General features: G+C 40.0%; 2 protein-coding genes across 3 annotated transcripts; one reads left to right on the top strand and one right to left on the bottom strand.

The window, feature by feature from the left end:
- The first annotated feature begins 5 nt into the window (after window positions 1-5).
- aste1b (asteroid homolog 1b) lies at window positions 6-8,088 on the top strand. Of its 2 annotated transcripts, none has more exons than XM_047384834.1 (7): window positions 6-23; window positions 487-737; window positions 3,496-3,762; window positions 3,880-4,835; window positions 6,310-6,541; window positions 6,609-6,801; window positions 6,946-8,088. In XM_047384834.1, exons 2-7 carry the CDS (start codon window positions 500-502, stop codon window positions 7,238-7,240), a joined length of 2,181 nt encoding a protein of 726 aa, XP_047240790.1. In that variant the 5' UTR covers window positions 6-23; window positions 487-499; the 3' UTR covers window positions 7,241-8,088. The 2 variants fall into 2 exon arrangements, with proteins under 2 accessions (XP_047240790.1, XP_047240789.1); XM_047384833.1 differs by lacking the exon at window positions 6-23 and adding an exon at window positions 199-269.
- Window positions 8,004-16,755, bottom strand: klhl7 (kelch-like family member 7). Its single transcript, XM_047384835.1, has 12 exons — window positions 16,307-16,755; window positions 16,099-16,201; window positions 13,739-13,832; window positions 13,442-13,566; window positions 13,180-13,355; window positions 12,838-13,012; window positions 10,680-10,822; window positions 10,279-10,519; window positions 9,909-10,110; window positions 8,981-9,078; window positions 8,708-8,891; window positions 8,004-8,489 (listed from the first exon to the last, which is right to left on the bottom strand). The coding sequence occupies exons 1-12, from the start codon at window positions 16,433-16,435 to the stop codon at window positions 8,330-8,332; spliced, it is 1,830 nt and encodes a 609-aa protein (XP_047240791.1). The 5' UTR covers window positions 16,436-16,755; the 3' UTR covers window positions 8,004-8,329.
- Window positions 16,756-18,076: the final 1,321 nt, after the last annotated feature.

The following is an 18,076-nucleotide window of genomic DNA, read 5'->3' as shown; positions in this document are numbered from 1 at the left end:
GCAGCTCTGTCACCTTAAAATTGGTAATTTTCTGTACAGGGTTAGTCTTTCATATATTTTCCTGTTTTTTCCAGTTTATTTTTGTCTATTGTAGTGTGTTTTTTCTTTCAAAATTTGAATAGTGAGCAAATAATATTTATTTTAATAGATTTAACAGACTATACCTTTATTTTGAAACATGATTCAACCAGGAAGTAAGTGCATTTCGAGAAAACAGGTTCTGTGTCTTATGTAGTGTGCCTAACTTGCTAATAGTATTATCTATGACAGTAAGTATATTACTTGGCCGGGTTATATGAATTGGATCGCTTTAGTTATTATGACTGTGTTATAATTTGCAAATACAGCTAGAAAAATGAAAAGGAAAAAAATCTAAGTATTCTGCCAAGCTTACTAACTGGTTATTGTTATCCTGCGTGGACCTTTGAACCAGCATCACTTGTCGTACTATCGTTCACATGTTTTGCTTCATTCTTCGTCTTGCAGGCACTGACATGTCATGGGTGTACATGGGTTGACTACATATGTGGAGTCTAATAGAAACTTCCTTCAAGATGTGAGGTTCAGGGATAGTCGGCTGGTTATTGACGGCTGCAGTCTATATTTTCGCCTCTACTTTCACCACGGCTTGGATCAGCAGCATGGGGGGGACTACGATGCGTTCGCTTGCCTTCTCACCCAGTTCCTCTCTGCTCTGGAAGCCTGTAACATCCAGCCCTATGTGGTGCTGGATGGGGGTAAGGTTGCATCCGAATAGCTGTTTGTTCATTCAGTTATGATCCTAATTTCCTGCCATGTTTATTTAATAAATAATACAATATATTATTAAAAATGAAGCTTATTTGTAAAAAAAAAAAAAAAAAGAAAACAGCCATTGACATCAACAAAGGTCATTTGTTTTCAAGCCTTTAATAATACTTTAGATAATTTTTTGTACCAACATTTTAACATAGTATCTAATTTGTTTCCTCGTTATTTTATGTTAGACTACAGTCCATTTGTTTGACCAGGTAAACAACTCTTTTGAATACCTTGCAGTCAGTAAAAACAAAGTACAGCTCCTTTTAATTTGAGGGTACCACATTGACCGGGGTAACAAGAGTCTCAGTCATGATATACAGGTCCTTCTCAAAAAATTAGCATATTGTGATAAAGTTCATTATTTTCTATTATGTAATGATGAAAATTTTAGATTCATATATTTTAGATTCATTGCACATTAACTGAAATATTTCAGGTCCTTTATTGTCTTAATACGGATGATTTTGGCATACAGCTCATGAAAACCAAAAATTCCTATCTCACAAAATTAGCATATTTCATCCGACCAATAAAAGAAAAGTGTTTTTAATACAAAAAACGTCAACCTTCAAATAATCATGTACAGTTATGCACTCAATACTTGGTCGGGAATCCTTTGGCAGAAATGAATGCTTCAATGCGGCGTGGCATGGAGGCAATCAGCCTGTGGCACTGCTGAGGTCTTATGGAGGCCCAGGATGCTTCGATAGCGGCCTTTAGCTCATCCAGAGTGTTGGGTCTTGAGTCTCTCAACGTTCTCTTCACAATATCCCACAGATTCTCTATGGGGTTCAGGTCAGGAGAGTTGGCAGGCCAATTGAGCACAGTGATACCATGGTCAGTAAACTGCACTGTGAGCAGGTGCCAGGTCGTGCTGAAAAATGAAATCTTCATCTCCATAAAGTTTTTCAGCAGATGGAAGCATGAAGTGCTCCAAAATCTCCTGATAGCTAGCTGCATTGACCCTGCCCTTGATAAAACACAGTGGACCAACACCAGCAGCTGACACGGCACCCCAGACCATCACTGACTGTGGGTACTTGATACTGGACATCTGGCATTTTGGCATTTCCTTCTCCCCAGTCTTCCTCCAGACTCTGGCACCTTGATTTCTGAATGACATGCAGAATTTGCTTTCATCTGAAAAAAGTACTTAAGACCACTGAGCAACAGTCCAGTGCTGCTTCTCTGTAGCCCAGGTCAGGCGCTTCTGCCGCTGTTTCTGGTTCAAAAGTGGCTTGACCTGGGGAATGCGGCACCTGTAGCCCATTTCCTGCACACGCCTGTGCACGGTGGCTCTGGATGTATCTACTCCAGACTCAGTCCACTGCTTCCGCAGGTCCCCCAAGGTCTGGAATCGGCCCTTCTCCACAATCTTCCTCAGGGTCCGGTCACCTCTTCTCGTTGTGCAGCGTTTTCTGCCACACTTTTTCCTTCCCACAGACTTCCCACTGAGGTGCCTTGATACAGCACTCTGGGAACAGCCTATTCGTTCAGAAATGTCTTTCTGTGTCTTACCCTCTTGCTTGAGGGTGTCAATAGTGGCCTTCTGGACAGCAGTCAGGTCGGCAGTCTTACCCATGATTGGGGTTTTGAGTGATGAATCGGGCTGGGAGTTTTAAAGGCCTCAGGAATCTTTTGCAGGTGTTTAGAGTTAACTCGTTGATTCAGATGATTAGGTTCATAGCTCATTTAGAGACCCTTTTAATGATATGCTAATTTTGTGAGATAGGAATTTTGGGTTTTCAGGAGCTGTATGCCAAAATCATCCGTATTAAGACAATAAAAGACCTGAAATATTTCAGTTAGTGTGCAATGAATCTAAAATATATGAATGTTAAATTTTCATCATGACATTATGGAAAATAATGAACTTTATCACAATATGCTAATGTTTTGAGAAGGACCTGTAATAACATTAATTAAATCTACAGCGGGGAGAACAAGTATTTGATACACGGGTGACTTTGTAGGTTTTTTCACTTTCAAAGCATGCCCCTCATAGCTTTTCAACTATAGTTAAGAAGAGTAATAGATGATGCTGCTTTAGTTTCATACCATGATGTTTTATGGGGTAGGAAATATTCAAATTAGGCTTTGTTAAATGTAGGAGACTTCATTTTAGTCAGTTAACCGGCAGCGCGTAGGAGAGAGAGCGAGGGGATTCTTCATTACACTGTTCTCCATACAGTAGGAGAAAATACCAGTCTCATTAAACTCATAATAAAGACTTTAAACCATAGGAATGTTATGAGCCCAAATAATCATCCCTCCACAACAATTAATAGGTGATATGTTTGCATTGATAGGCTGTTTGGTTTTCACCAAACATGGTGTGATGATCATAAATCTTGGTCTCATCTTTCCAAAGGATCTTATTCCTAATGTCTTGTGGTTTTTATCAGTTTTCACTGTGCAAACCGAAGTCATGCTTCCTTTTTCATTGTAGAGGGAAAATCCTTTCTCCTGACAACCCTTATAATAAGCTACACTTGTTGAGTCTTATTCTAATTGGCTTTCTATGAACTTCAACTGATTGGTCTGAGATGAAGTGCTTGTTTTCACTTTGTCTGAGCATTACAATGTCTGATGTTGGGATGGAGGGTGTATTTTCTTTTTGCCGTAACTACAAAAAAAGGGCATTGCACTAACAGACATTTAATTATGGCCAATTCTTTTTTTTATCATATTAAGGGATGGACCCAAGTGACAAGAAGTTCGCTACCCTCCGTCAGCGTCTGCAGTCCAAGATAAGGGAAGCGGACTGCATCTCTCATGGCCGCAATGGCTCTGTCCTCCCAATCCTCATAGGAAAAGTCTTCATTCAGGTCCTAGCTCAGAGGGGAATCCCGCTGATACAGTGTCCAGCAGAGGCAGACTGGGAGATTGCCTGTTTGGCGCGCCATTGGAACTGTCCAGTGCTGACAAATGACAGTGATTTTTACATCTTTGACCTTCCAGGTGTGGGTAGAGAAAAGTGTTCCTACATAATTTATGAGTCAAATAGCCCTACCTAATAACTTGCAATAAGTTAACATATATTTTTTTATGTCCCTTTGTTTTCTTGTCCTATCTCAGCTGGTTATCTGCCACTTCGTTTTTTCCAGTGGTCCAATCTTAATGGAAAAGCTTCTCAGCGCTACATCCCATCCCGATGTTATATCACTAACAATCTGTGTCGCTGGTTTGGGGGCATGAATCGCGAGTTGCTGCCTTTATGTGCAGTCATAATTGGTAATGACTATGGTGCTCCAAAAGAGGCTGAGACACTCATTGCTCACATAGATGTGAGCACTTTAGGAAGAGGCAATGCCCGCGGTAGAGGCAGAGCACCTGCTTCTCGTATCGAGTGCCTCCTTATTTGGCTGTCTTCTTTTCCAAGTGTGACGGAGGCACTGGCGGAGGTTAGCAGGCTAATCGATGGAGAAGCTGGGGCAGGCAAGAGAGGGCAGAAGGGTGGGCTTAGCTCCCAGCTGTGGGCTGCAATGCAAGAGTACAACATCAAGGCCCATAGCTCTCTTGCTTCCTGGTTCTCTGGAGGTGCATTACCTCCAAGAGAAAAGGCATCTGGTTTGGCACAGTTGCCAGAGTGCTTGTCTCTGGCTGCAGCACAGGGACAGCTGCCTCCTTTGGCTCTTAACGCTTTTGTCATGCAGAGGGCCCTTCTTAGCCCGCAGGTGGAGAATAGTAAGCTAGCTAGCAGCCACTGTAGCTCTAGAGCCATACGACAGGCTGTGTACGGGATTTTACTGCATAAAGCTCCAAACACTGCTAGTCAGGGACAAGGTACCGGAGCACAAGTGCAAATGCAAGGAGTCAGAGGTGGAAGAGGACGAGGAAGAGGCAGGGGTCAGGAAGGGTTGAATGAAGGGGCAGCTATAAAACACATAGCCAAGGGAGCTCCAGTGCAATCACATGGCTTTAGTTCTTCAGTTTTTGTGGAAGAATATGACCGTTTGGACCTAAACCTAAAGACAAACCAAGTGGAGGCAATTATCCCCAGGAACCAAATACATCTGCATGGGCTCAGTCAGGTAAACACATTTCCTATGATTAACAGTATTGCAGGAAGTTCTTTCGTAACAAGTTGTTGCATAATGTTAAAGAGGAAGGAAAGAATTTGTGATTTCCTAAAATGATTTCCAAAATAAAAGTCTGAAAAGTGTGGCACGTATTTGTATACAGTGCCACAGATTCTCAGTTGGATTTAGGTCTGGACTTTGACTGGACCATTTTAACTAATGAAAAGTTTTGATTTAGGCCATTTGATCATACCTCTGTCAGCATGCTTAGGGTTGTTGTCCTGGTGAAAGGTCCAGGATTTTCTTTTATTTAGCTATATCCACCTTCCTATCAATTCTGACTAGTTTCTCTGTCCCTGCTGAAGCAAGGCATGAGGCTGCCACTGTTTTTCAAAGAACATGTCAAATTTACATAGCACATTTTTAACACACCCAAGATTGACCAAAGTGCTTTATAGTTAAGTTAAAACAAAATAAACCCAACAAAGAAATCAATTAAAAGTAAAATCAATTAAATTTACAGTAACGTATATAACACATATGTTTTCATGTATATGTGTATAGGAAAACAAAATTTCCAAAAATCTTGAAAAACAAGTATCTACTAATGTTCAAACTCCAGTCCTCAAGGGTCAGTTCCCTGCAGCTCTTAGATATCTCTCTGCATCCAACACATCTAGAACAAATAATTGGATCATTGGATCATTAGCAGAACTTGACTGCATGAGAAGGTAAATCAGTTTGGGATGCATCTGAAAGCTGCAGGATACCAGCCCTAGAGGACTGAACCCCTGTGCTACTGGAATCAAATGCCAAGATATAAAGATGAGTCAATGATTTGAAATATGTGTTATAAAAAGCATTGCATGTATGAAGAAACGCAAACGGTTCCATATTTTTGTGGCATCTAATACAGAAGCTCGGCCACCTTTATTTTTGACATCTGGAACTTGGAGCATCTTAGACAAACTGGCTAGTGGTCCTCAGCGCTCTTGTGTGTGAATGTTGAGTGGAACCCTTAAAAAAGGCAGAACCAGACAATTTAAATGTTTAAAAACTAACATTTGAAATTTAATCCAGTGGTGATGGTGTGGTTGCAATGGATTGTATAGAAGTGTGTGGCTTTGAAAAAGTTCAAGGGGTGTGAATACATTTGCTTGGATTATACTTTTCACTCCTTTGAATATTGGAGTTGAAATGCTTTAAAACATTGATTTTATTTCTAAAATAATTCATAATGTAGCTGGAAAATCAGCATAGAGTTTAGGGATTGCGTTAATCCAGTAGAAACACAGATTGAGATCAGGTCTGTTCCAGGTTGAGCTGATTTGACTTCCTTGAAAATATGTTTGTTCTATTAGATTCGTTACCAGCCTGAAAAATAACCTTTTTATCTTTCAACAGATGAAAAAGGAAAGGTCTCATGTTCTTCTGATGAGCTGTTTCCCATTCATTAGTTGTTTTTCCCCATGCATATTCTATCCAGGCTTCTGCTGCAGTGCGACTTGGTGTCCTTTTAGAAGTCTTAGGGGTGAAGCAGTCAGCCCTGGCTCCGGTCCCTCTTCATCTGCAGCTTGCTGTTGCAGTGACTGGATTCTGGGTGCGTGAGGCCATACCAACACCTTCACAGCCCATGCTGCAGGCTTTGGTGCTGGGCATGATTTATGGAGAGCTGGCCTCAAACAATCAGCCTGGAGCCACCCGCAGAACACCAGTTGGTTAGTTAATCTGAAGATATTTAGTTCATCAGGTCAGAGATTGACCTCTAATAGAGACACATTTTAGCCCTACAGCTTAACTGGGCCGCAGAAGGAAGTGTTCTGTCAGCACTAGATCGCCAACGGGTGAGACCAGGTGAAAGACGAGGAGTGGACCTCGGAGCGGCTCACTGCTTCAGCCAGTGGCAGTCATGCCTCTGGAGTGCGCTGTGTCTGAATCAGCTGCTGCTCATGCCCCTGCCCGAACCCAATGTGTCATGGTAAGAGCATTAAAACATTATTTTACATCCTCATCCAAGAAACATGAGCTGGGAGATTTCTTCCTGTAGTAACTGTAGAATTCCATCCTGGATACCTTATCAGAATAAAAATTAAAAAAAATAAGAAAATCTTGCATCCCATAGGTTATTTAGTGGTACCTTGGTACACGGCCTCCTCAAATGTCAGAAAGCAGGCTGGCCTGTAGACTCCCTACTGCCTGGTGGATCTTTATCTGGACAGCTGTGTTCCTGCCTGCTGAATGCTGTAAGGGACTGCAGCTTCAAAGCCAACCCATCCTGCTTGGGATCAGGGAAGAAGAAGAGAGGCAGAGGTCGAAGAAGGGGTGGAAGAGGACAACCTCGGGGTGGAGGGAGAGTTTCAGAGGAGATAAACAACAGGTTTGCTCTCCTTATGAGTGAGGAGGAGTCTGATGATTGATAGAGAGGCAGAGAGAAGTTAACAGATTTTTGCTCAGAAAATGCTCATAGGTTATTCTTTCGAGGAGGATAGCATTTTTAATTTTCACTGTCATGCTTTGCACTATTTTACCCTCTTTCAGTAATATCTAGCTACATGTGTTTTAAGTTTAAGTGCAGTTTTGGCACTGATGGGGGGTCTGGGGTTGTTTTTTCACTCCATGTTGTTGCCCAACATGGTGTAAAAAGCTCACATAGTTATTGTTTTAGTGTGATAGCTTATAAAAGTGGCTAATGTTCCCATTAGCTGCCACCCCTTCACCATTCAATTTACCCCTTCACCATTTCAAATCCATGTACATAACTATTGTAGTGAATTTATTTATCTTGGTATATTTACCACTGAGATGAGAAAATGCTCACATTTTATGCAAAATTTTAGATTTTTTCTGAAATTTGTATTTTACAACATATTGCAATCATGATTTTGACTCCATCCGTTTGGGAGAGTCAACTATTAGGAAAAATGATGATGAATGATGATCATCAGTTTTCACAGCGGGTAAGAACTGATGTATGATTGGCAAAAAACAGTGGAAGAAAGCAACTTTTCATACCTTTAAAAGACCGAAGCTGCAAAAGTAAAATATGGTAAAGGGGCAAAATGATCATCCTCAATATAATTTATGCAATCCATTAAATATTTTGCAACATTATTGCCTTAACATCAACTAATGTGGTCATGTTTACATTTTTGAAAGAATGTACATCAGAGCAGTGCAAAATTACATTCCTGTTCTTTTTTAATCCCACTTTTGTACTTGTAACAACATAAAGCTGAAAATAAAATGTTTACGCATGTTCTTCCAAGGTGTAGTACCTGGCATTATTTACAAAGCGTTTGGGTAGCACTAAAGCTTTTGCCTAAAACAAACAATGCATCATGTAAAGTAAAAAGATGCAATTTTAAGGATTAAATGTTAAATAGAATAAAGTAGCAAAAATGTGTTTGTAATAAAACACAAATTCTCACGTGAGTGTGAACTTCGGTTGCTTTTAAAACTGTCAACACACATTCTAAAATGAAAATACACAAAATCTGCCTCCTATCCTATGAGGAGGATGGTGTCGTGGCAGATGAAGAGGATGCAGCGTGCGGCTGAGAGTCTATGAGGTCCATATCCTCGTCTTCGTTCACTCCACACGTGTCGACCACGCAGATCAGGCAGCTGGTGACGGGGAACGCTCGCACTTTGCTGCACGTCACCCACCTGAGAACAGACAAAAATGATCACGGATGGAAATCGGATTTAATATTTGAATCACATGGATTTCTTCTAAATAATGGAGCTCAAAATGCGAGGAAATGAAGCATCAGTTGTTGTATGTTATGTGGTTGTTTGGAAATTATGATAATGGAGTTGTGCTTTTACACATAAATCTCTGCACTGTAAAACTAGACAGCAGTTAAGTAAGCTAATACACCAACCTGTCAGTTTCAGTGTGGTACTCCAGGACATGCCCGAGCCGCCCCACTCCCTGAAAGCCCGCCAGCACATAGATTGCATCACCAACAGCTGCACACTTCACTGTCACGCCCCTCCACGGCATTGGTGAAGCAGCTCGCCACTCGTTGCTGGCAATATCATAGTATTCCACTGAATCTAGTCCACCTACAAGGATACAAAAACATCCTTGTACAACAGCTGCCATGCTTTACAGTTTATCACCCATTCTTGGTCACTGTGGCGGCTGCAATTACCCAACGGCCCCTGCCCTCCAACAGCATAGATCCTGCTGTTGACAACCACCAGTCCGTGGTTCTTCCTGGCCTCTCTCATCCCACACATCTCTTTCCATCTGAAAAGTACAATTAAGAGTGTGGGAGAAAATATTTACCAGCTGGAGATCAGCTACTGGATTTAATCTAAAAGCTACTGGTTGGAGAGAGCCTTTTTGTAATTTACTGGATAAATTAAAAATTCTCAAGTCTACTCTATAAAGTTCGTAATGCCTGGCTTGGGCTTTTGGCAGGATAAACTATTTTAATCAAATGATATCTTCATGCACATTCTGGTGTTACACATCTAAAGTATAAAACCTTTTTTATGTGCGATGTTTCACAGCTATTATATACAAATGCTGCAGTAGGAGGGACGTTTGATGACTTCTCAGGAGTTCTGCGCCTGAGTTCTTGTAAAGTATGAAATGTCATGGGCATCCTTAAAAGAACAAATCTCTTTGTTCTTGCAGAATAGGTACTGGACTTAAGCCTTGTTTATGAATGGATTGAGGTCCAATTTGCTATATCACACCCTACTGAATAGATATAATCTCTAATGACTAATTGCTCTTTATGCTGCCAGGAAATATCGATATTGGAGCCATTTTGGTCACTGATTGGCTAAAGATCAATTGTGTACACACAACTGATCCTGTAAACATTAAGTAAGAAGGGATGGACTGATCCTGTGCCACATTAACAAGAAAAAGCAACCCAAACTCCCAGACCTTCTGTTTTTATAGAGGAAGATCAATTAATCAAGTGTATTTGAATAGCAGCAGCCCACTGCTATTTTCCATCTTAAATCCTTTGGAAGCAACAAGGCTCCACTTTGTTTTTCCAATCACTACAATGACAGTCATGGAAACGTTTTCCTCCTGTCCTAACTCAGATACATCATACTCACTGCTGTGTGCTGGGGTCATACACCTCAAAGTTGTTGAGGATCCTCCCCGAGACATTATTGCCCACCGTTCCTCCACAAACATAAATGAGTCCGTTGGCTTCCACAGAGCCATGGCTGCAGCGGGCCAACAGCATGCTAGTTTTCACCTGCCATGACTCTGTCCTTGTGTCGTAACATTCAAAAAGGTCCAAAGCTGAACTGCCTGCAGAAACACAAGTACAGTGCTGAAATACAGAGATGAAAAGCATCACACATACTACAACTTAAATTAATCCACCTCATAGTTTGCACTTCGCTGTCTGCAGCTCTATTAGTAGATATACAAAACCTCAATATCTGAAAGGTTTTTCTGTTACATCTTCATGCTTACCCACTTCTGACCCCCCCGATGTATAGATCTTGCCCTGAGAAGCGCAAGCAGCCAGGCTGTCGCGAGGAGTGGGTGGACCCAGCTTGGAATACCAGCTGTCTTTCAGAACATTGTAGCAGTCCATGCGCTTGATAGGGAAGAGCTGTGAGCCCCCCAGGATGTACACTACATTGTCCCAGAAGATGGCGGTGGCATCGCGCCGCTTCTCAAAGGGACAGCGGATGTCTGCCCAGGTGGAGTCCTGCATGGGAAGTATTGACACTTGACTAAGGGTGAGCTACTCTTAAGGATTTAACTAGCAAATGCTTCTGCACAGACTGTACAATTGAGATATTTACACTGAATAAGTGCACAATAAATTGCACTCCTGCTCAGATGGGTCTTCATACATAACCTAATACCTTGGGGTTGAAGTAGCGGCAGGATTGAGGCTGTGAGCCTCCAAACAAGGCGATGCGATAGTCATGCTTCTTGCGTCTTGGCCGGCTGCTCTCTCCCAGGTCTTCTCGGTCCTCCAGAGACAGCAGATGGTACCGCATCCCACCTTGGAGAAAAGAAGCAGCTAGTTTGGTTTGGTTTTAATGCATGAGTTCTATGTGTGATTAATACTACGACACAGCTGAGTCTAAAGATCCGATTACCGTGCTGTTCACAAACCTACACACACTTTAACTTAACATTAACTAATTTTATATTCATTTTGGGCTTTAAAAACGCATTTGAAATCTATTATTTAAATTTTAAAAAATTTGAATATCGTAAAGTTTAATATTTTTTGTCACTTATTTCAGAAAGTAAAACTCATAAATTCGTTACACAATGAGTGAAATATTTCAAACCTTTATTTCTTGTAATGTTGATTATTATGGCTTATAATAATATTACATGAGCTCAATAAAAAAAGGGATATTTTAAACAGAAAAGTCAGGCTTCTGAATAGTATCTTAATTTCTATGCACTCAATACTCGGTTGATACTCCTTTTGCATGATTTACATCATCAATGGGGCGTGGCATGAAGGCGATCAGCCTGTGGTTCTGCTGAGGTGTAATAGAAGCCCAGGATGCTTTCATAGCGGCCTTCAGGTCATCTGTATTGTTGGGTCTAGTGTCTCTCATCTTCGTCTTGACAATACTCCATAGATTTTATTTGGGGTTCAGGTCAGGCCAGTTTGCTGGTCAATCAAGCACAGTACCACTATGGTCATTGAACCAGCTTTTGGTACCTTTGCTAGTGTGGGCCGATACAAAGTCCTGCTGGAAAATGAAATCAGCATCTCCATAAAAATTGACAGCAAAAGAAAGCGTGAAGTGCTCTAAAATTACTTGCTATATGACTGCGGACTTCAGCAGAATGGACCGACACCGGTAGATAACATCGTACCCCCACTCATCACTGAATGTGGAAGCTTCACGCTGGACTTTAACCAATGTAGATTATTTGCCTTTCCACTCTTCTTCCAGACTCTGGGACTTTGATTTCCGAATGAAATGCTAACTTTAATTTCATCTAAATAGAGGGCTTTGGACCAATGAGCAACAGTCCAGTCTCTGGTTAAGGAGTGGCTTGAAACAAGGAATGCAACATTTGTAGCCCATGTGTAGGATCTGTCTGTGCTAGTGGCTCTTGAGGCTCTGACTCCAGCCTCAGTTCCTTCTCTGTGAAGCTTGACTGGATTCTGCTTAATCCTCTCAAGGCTGCAATTATCCCTGTTGCTGGTGCACCTTTTTCTATCACACGTTTTCCTTCCACTCAACTTTCTATGAATATTTTTGGATACAGCACTATGTGAACAACCAGCTTCTTTAGCAATGACCTTTTGTAGCTTACCCTCCTTGTGGAGGGTGTTGATAACTGTCTTCTGGACATCTGTCAAACCAGGAGTCTTCAATCATGACTGTGTAGCCTATGACCCAGTCTGAGAGACCATTTAGAGGCTCAGGAAACCTTTGCAGTCGTTTGAGTTAATTACCTGATCAGGGTGCGAGTTTCATTTTCTGAAATGAGTGACAAAAGATATTGAACATTTTCAAATTTTTGGAGATGTATATACAACTAATACTTGGATAAATGTCCCTGCAAGCTGCAGAGAATCTACACCGTTGTAGACATCAGCTAGCTCATGCCACAATCCTGGCTAAAAATTTGTTCTCTCTTCCTGGCAGAATTGACCGGATTCATTGCACAGCCCCAGCTTTAAGCATACATCATAACTTCAATGTCCATGAACTCAAAAACATTGTGAACATTTGTAATGTGCTTAAAAGCCGGGTCTGTGGCGGGAAAGTTTAAATGAAATCTAATGACAGCAGTCAAATATCCAACCAGAATTATACCAGAAGGTAAATGTGTTGCTGAGGTGCAATTTGCTAAAGGACATTTTACTAAATAGTAGTGACGCTGTACATATCATCTTAAACATCTGTGGATTAGAGAATATCCACCCTGAATAATATAACACTGATTAAATGCGTGATTAAATTCTCCAAGTTAACATGATATTAATCCTCATAATGAGTGTAGGTCAGCACGGCAAGCCTCTGTTCTCTTCCTACTCACTGATGACCATCTTGAGGCACTGCGGGTTGTCCTGGATGAGCGGCTCTGCCTGCACGGTTTTGGACAGGAAGGTTTTGGAGACCAGAGGGAAGCGAACGCACCCCAACACCTCCACCATGTACTGCGTTCTGTTGCACACATCGTATTTCAGCCAACGCACGGCTGCATCGTAAATCTAGACAACAAACGCACGAGCAAAGCACATTAGAGAAAAAAATGTTTTCGCTAAATTTTGTTGCACTATGATGAAAACCATCAGTTTGCAACCTAAGCTCTGAAAATGCCAGGCTATATCAAAAAATATGAACAAAGAAATGAGGGATTAATTTAATTTTTGTGTACCTGAGCCTCAGCGCGAACAGTGAGTTTGTCCTGGTGCAGCAAATATGTGAGCTGTGTAACGTCCAGCTGCAAGAACTCATCCAGTTTGTAGACTTCTGTGAAATGGAGCTGGAAAAAGTCTTCAGCTGCGGCCTTCAGCTCAGGACAGTCCATACAGTCTGCTAAGGCTGAGATCCCTGCAGAAGGACAGAAAGACAAAACAGTAAATACAACTAAAGTCTGTGTAATTAGTTTGAACTGGGTTTGTATTTAAAGCATGTACCCAGGCAGTTAGTGGCATCGATCTGTCCTTTAAGGAACTCCACACACATCTTCTTCACTGGCTCAATCTGATACTGGTTGGCTGCATCCAGCAACGACTGAACGTTGCTGCTGTTGACAGAGATTCTGACACACAAAGACAAAATACACATCTCACCTGGCATTAAGGCGAACAAATCCACACAGAAATGTCGGCAGAACATAAACCTCTTTCAGAAAAACCCGAACCTTCGTTGATGAAAGCACAAACTACATGTTCATGAGAAAGCATGACTGACATTTTATGGCGGACTTGTACCTTGCTGTGTAAATGAATTCAATCAGCAGCTCAATAATCTCAGGCTCAGCACTCCTCAGCTCCACCTCATGAGACATCGATTCCATCATTCTGGCTGGACATGAGAAAATCAATAAATAAATAAATAGTTCAAAAGAAAAACCAAAGTAAGCCAGTAACTACACAGCAGAATATTTTGTATTTTTCATTAACTGAATTTATTACTCAAGTTAAATAAATACGATTCACTTTATTGAACTTCTGAGACGTAAACAGTGTTTCTGTCGAAGTATACTCTCGTTAGCCACATTAGTCTGGATTTTACTTCACTTTTTGCAGCAAACAGCCACACAAAAACAACAAAGTTCGCCCTGCGGAAAGATCTTGTCAGGGACGGAGCCACAGCAATGTAGATAATGTGATCCTGATGAAATGTTGAGTAGAATTTGAGTTCACGTCCAAATCAGTTTTTACCAAAGAAATGACAGATTTTTTACCTGATTATGAGGCGCATTTAAACCGTATTGAACAAAATCATTTTTAAGTGACTGAGCATTTAACGTCCTGATGTACTGAAACAATTTTAACGGTTTTGCTACTAAAGTAAGAAAACAGCTACATTGTGAAACTTGATACTTAAAAAAAAAAGAAAAAGATTAAAAATTAAGTGGATGTGGACCCTGATGTTTTTCTTTAATCATTAATTATTAATGGTGTTAGTCCAACATATTTATCTGATTTGCTTCTGTCTTACAAACCTATCAGACCCCTCGGGTCATTTCAGAAAGGTCTTCTTTAATACCTAGAGTAAAAACCCAAATACAAAGCGAGGTGTTCTTACTATGCCCCTTTATTGTTGGAACAGCCTTCCTGAATACCTGAGGTCAGTGACAGTAAATAAAAAATTAGAGCTGCACAAGGTATTGAATCACAAATATCAGTTTAAGCGCAGTATTGCAATCGCAAAGGACAACATGTACACTATATTTGGTAGGATGGTAAATATCAGGCGCCATGCAATCACATTCTACATGTCAGTAGAATATTTGACCAGCTAAAAGGGCTTTTACTGTCCTTGATGCCAACACTGGATGTGTACTTTAATGGCTTAGCAGCTAAATGTCACAGTGAGAAGCGGAGACATTGTAATGATGTAGAAGAAAAAGAAGAGTGAGAAAAATGTGGATTAATCATAAAATCATCATCGCAATATTCAACATTAATCTTGCAATTACAGCCCCATTAAAAAAATTTTTTTAGCCTGTTGTCTTGTACATTAGTTCTTCTGTCCTCTTCTGTTCATATTTAAAATTAATTATTTGTTGTATGTTTTTCTTTGTTCTACTGCATTTAAACTTGATCTTAATGCCTTTAATATTAATTTAATATATTTTTGCTTTTACGGTTTTAAATATCATAAATGAAATGTAACTTTAAGTTTTATCTGTCTATTATTAAAGTGCTCTTTTAGTATTTTAAATTTTCTGTCTCGAGTTTTGCCCTTTTACAAATATGACTGGTGTAGCGATTGTAGTTCTACATTTCATAGGGCATTTTGTCCCAGCTGTCTAATAATGATTTTATCAGCAATTTCTGGTGTTATTTTTAAACACTTGTTCCTTTGTTTTTTATTTAACTGTATGAAACGTTCTATGAATGCAATTCAATAGAGTAAATCAAATGTCTGTATGTGCATTTTGTTTAGGTTTCTATAAGTTGCATATCCCCTGATGGTCTTAAAGACACTATCCAATGGTCTATATCTCTGACAAACTAATATACACTGATAACAAAAACACAGCAGGGAAATAAAGTATAGATTTCAATTGCATGGTTTCAAAAAATACAAATCATTTAAAAAGTGCATTGAAAAAAAATGCAGATTCTGTTGTGTGTGGATTTCGGTTGGTGATGCAGAAATCAGGCTGATCAGCTGGTATTAATTAGCCTCTAGTGCATGAACTAGTTTGAAGTAGCATGAACAGATTTTGACACAGACACAGTCCAGTTTCAAGGGATTCAGGCTTATGTCTTTGACCCAAAGTTTGACTCAAATCATGCAAATGAAAAGGAAAATAAAACCAAAATTAATACAAACATATAGTCGAAAGAACTCTGACCAGGTGCTTCACCCTCTTCTCAATGAGATCAGAATGGGGGTGAAAGCTAGAAAAAACTGCCCATAACATGTTGCTCTATAGGTGGCAACCTATATTTATAGATAGATTGATTTTATAGAAACGTCTTGTAGCTTTTAACAGATTTGCAATGATGTGGTGCAGGATCAATCTTTTAATACGCATGCATTTATTTTGCCAGTCTCTCTATGAACCATCCATCATAACATGAGCATTGTGTATGTGTTTGTGTGTGATGTTTACTGGTAAACATGAGGCTGAAGAAGTGGCTGGCAGCAGCGAGGACCACTCTGTGGGCAGAAAAGTGTTGCCCCTGAACCACCAGGGTGACATCACAGAGTGTGCCCTGGAGGTAAACACCAAACACAGACGGATGTTATTATGTTTGCAAGTGGGCAGGGATAACACACACTTCTCATGCAAAGACACTTTGCAGACCAAATCTTTGCACCTGTTTTCTCAGAGTGTTCATGCCTGCCATGATGCTGGACAGCTGCCTGTACTCTTCTTTAGAGGCAGACTTCCTCTCACTTTTCTTCTTGGAGCTTGCTGCCTTCTCCGGAGAGGCCACCCCCGTCATGTCAGTAATATATTTGTCCGTCTAGTTCAGGTAAAGCAATGGTAGATCCAGCTACACTCCTAGAAGTGTGTGGCTTTCGTTGTCGCACAGCAACCTCAGGCAGCTTTCTTGCTAACAAAGACAACGACGTGTTTTAAATTTTTTAAATTGAAAGGCGAAGGTAAGATGTTGGCTTTCCTAATGAGGTTACAATGATAAAAACCGGCCTCTTATCATCAGTTAAAACATTAAGGGATTTGCCCAGAGCATTTAGCAGACTAGAGCTAAGGTTAGCTTTCGGCTTCCTTTGTATGGGTGTCTTCTTCTACTTCCTCGCTCTGGCACAGAAGTTCCAGAGATTGCATTATGCTGCCCCCTCTGTTTGAGTTTAAGAAGAACAACGTGACAACAGCGTCTGACGCCATTCTGTTCATAGTTGTTTGTGTATGTGATTAAAAAATTAATTAATATATTAAATAAATATATCCATTCGTTATTAATTTTTGAAATCTTTTATTAGTTTAACCAATGCACTAGTAAATAATTGTGATAATAAGTCATTAAATGTGTATTAAGTATACCTAGAACTATTTTTCATCAATTATATTATACGACTAACTTCTAAGTTAATATTGCGGCTTATAATGATTTGATTTTGTTTGTCAATCTTAACCATTAAAGCTACTGGGCAAGGCTAACGCTGCTAGACAAGGTAATTGGTCTGCAGATGGGTTTTTGCTTATATTGCCCAATCAGATGTTGAAGTCTATGACGATCCAAACTAAACCAAAGTTTAAATAACTTCATTATGGACAGAAGCTCAGGAAATATGAAAGAAAAAAACACTGATATTATTATATCTGATTTTAAAATGTAAGTAATTCAGTTGTTGCATTTGAATTATTATGTATTTTAAATGATAACACAGATAAATATTTATTCAACAAATTCTATATTTATTAGACTGTGACCATTTTAACCCTTCATATTCAGTTCTACAAAGCATGGAATTGGGAAAATATAAACGCAGAGGAGAGATTTTTGGGAAAAAGAAAATAGATACTCTTTCCACCACAATAAAACTTCATTTCTTTCATTTAAATTCATGCACATGCAGTCAGGAAACAGCTCGGCGCTACAGAGCACTATTTGCACACCAAAAAACACGTCATAGAGACGGTTTCTTCCCCCAGGCTGTCTCTCCGATAAGCACAAGGAACTGATCGCAGCCGGAGTTGTCAGCTACTCTACTGTGAACCAAAATAAACATATTTGCAGTATTATAACCTCCCTCTATTTTTTCTTCTTTATATATATATAGAGATAGAGAAAATGGCAGAAATTCATCTATTCTGTTCCGTTTATCGTTAATTTTATGTTCTCTGTCAAATTCATTGTTTGTGCACACAATCTTGGTCAATAAAGCTGATTCTTCTTCTGAAAAAAACGACTCTTTTTGCCTTGCCGAACCAAAAGATCCGAAAATAATGCCCGAATTCCCGTCACAAAGCAGTGATTCAACATTTTCTTCCTCTGGGATCTCATTGTTTGATGACTAAAAATATTAGAATCTATGACATAGCTACATCTGTATTATAATTTGGAGCCGACTATATTTCGTTAATCATATATTTTTCGGTGCAGGTGCATTCAGTCCTTTAG

Source organism: Girardinichthys multiradiatus, chromosome 13, assembly GCF_021462225.1.
Source record: "Girardinichthys multiradiatus isolate DD_20200921_A chromosome 13, DD_fGirMul_XY1, whole genome shotgun sequence".
Classification (NCBI taxonomy): Eukaryota; Metazoa; Chordata; class Actinopteri; order Cyprinodontiformes; family Goodeidae; genus Girardinichthys; species Girardinichthys multiradiatus.
Note: the sequence above shows the minus strand (reverse complement) of the source record. Positions and strands in the feature narration are given on the sequence as shown.

Excerpts from the sequence above, each read along its gene's own strand:
- klhl7 (XM_047384835.1), bottom strand. The coding sequence starts at position 16,435 with ATGACGGGGGTGGCCTCTCCGGAGAAGGCAGCAAGCTCCAAGAAGAAA. Across the intron at positions 16,202-16,306 it reads TGAACACTCTGAGAAAACAG|GGCACACTCTGTGATGTCAC; the intron begins GTGCAAAGATTT and ends GTTTACCTCCAG. Across the intron at positions 13,356-13,441 it reads CGATGCCACTAACTGCCTGG|GGATCTCAGCCTTAGCAGAC; the intron begins GTACATGCTTTA and ends GTCCTTCTGCAG.
- aste1b (XM_047384834.1), top strand. The coding sequence starts at position 500 with ATGGGTGTACATGGGTTGACTACATATGTGGAGTCTAATAGAAACTTC. Across the intron at positions 4,836-6,309 it reads ATCTGCATGGGCTCAGTCAG|GCTTCTGCTGCAGTGCGACT; the intron begins GTAAACACATTT and ends TATTCTATCCAG. Across the intron at positions 6,542-6,608 it reads CACCCGCAGAACACCAGTTG|CCCTACAGCTTAACTGGGCC; the intron begins GTTAGTTAATCT and ends GACACATTTTAG.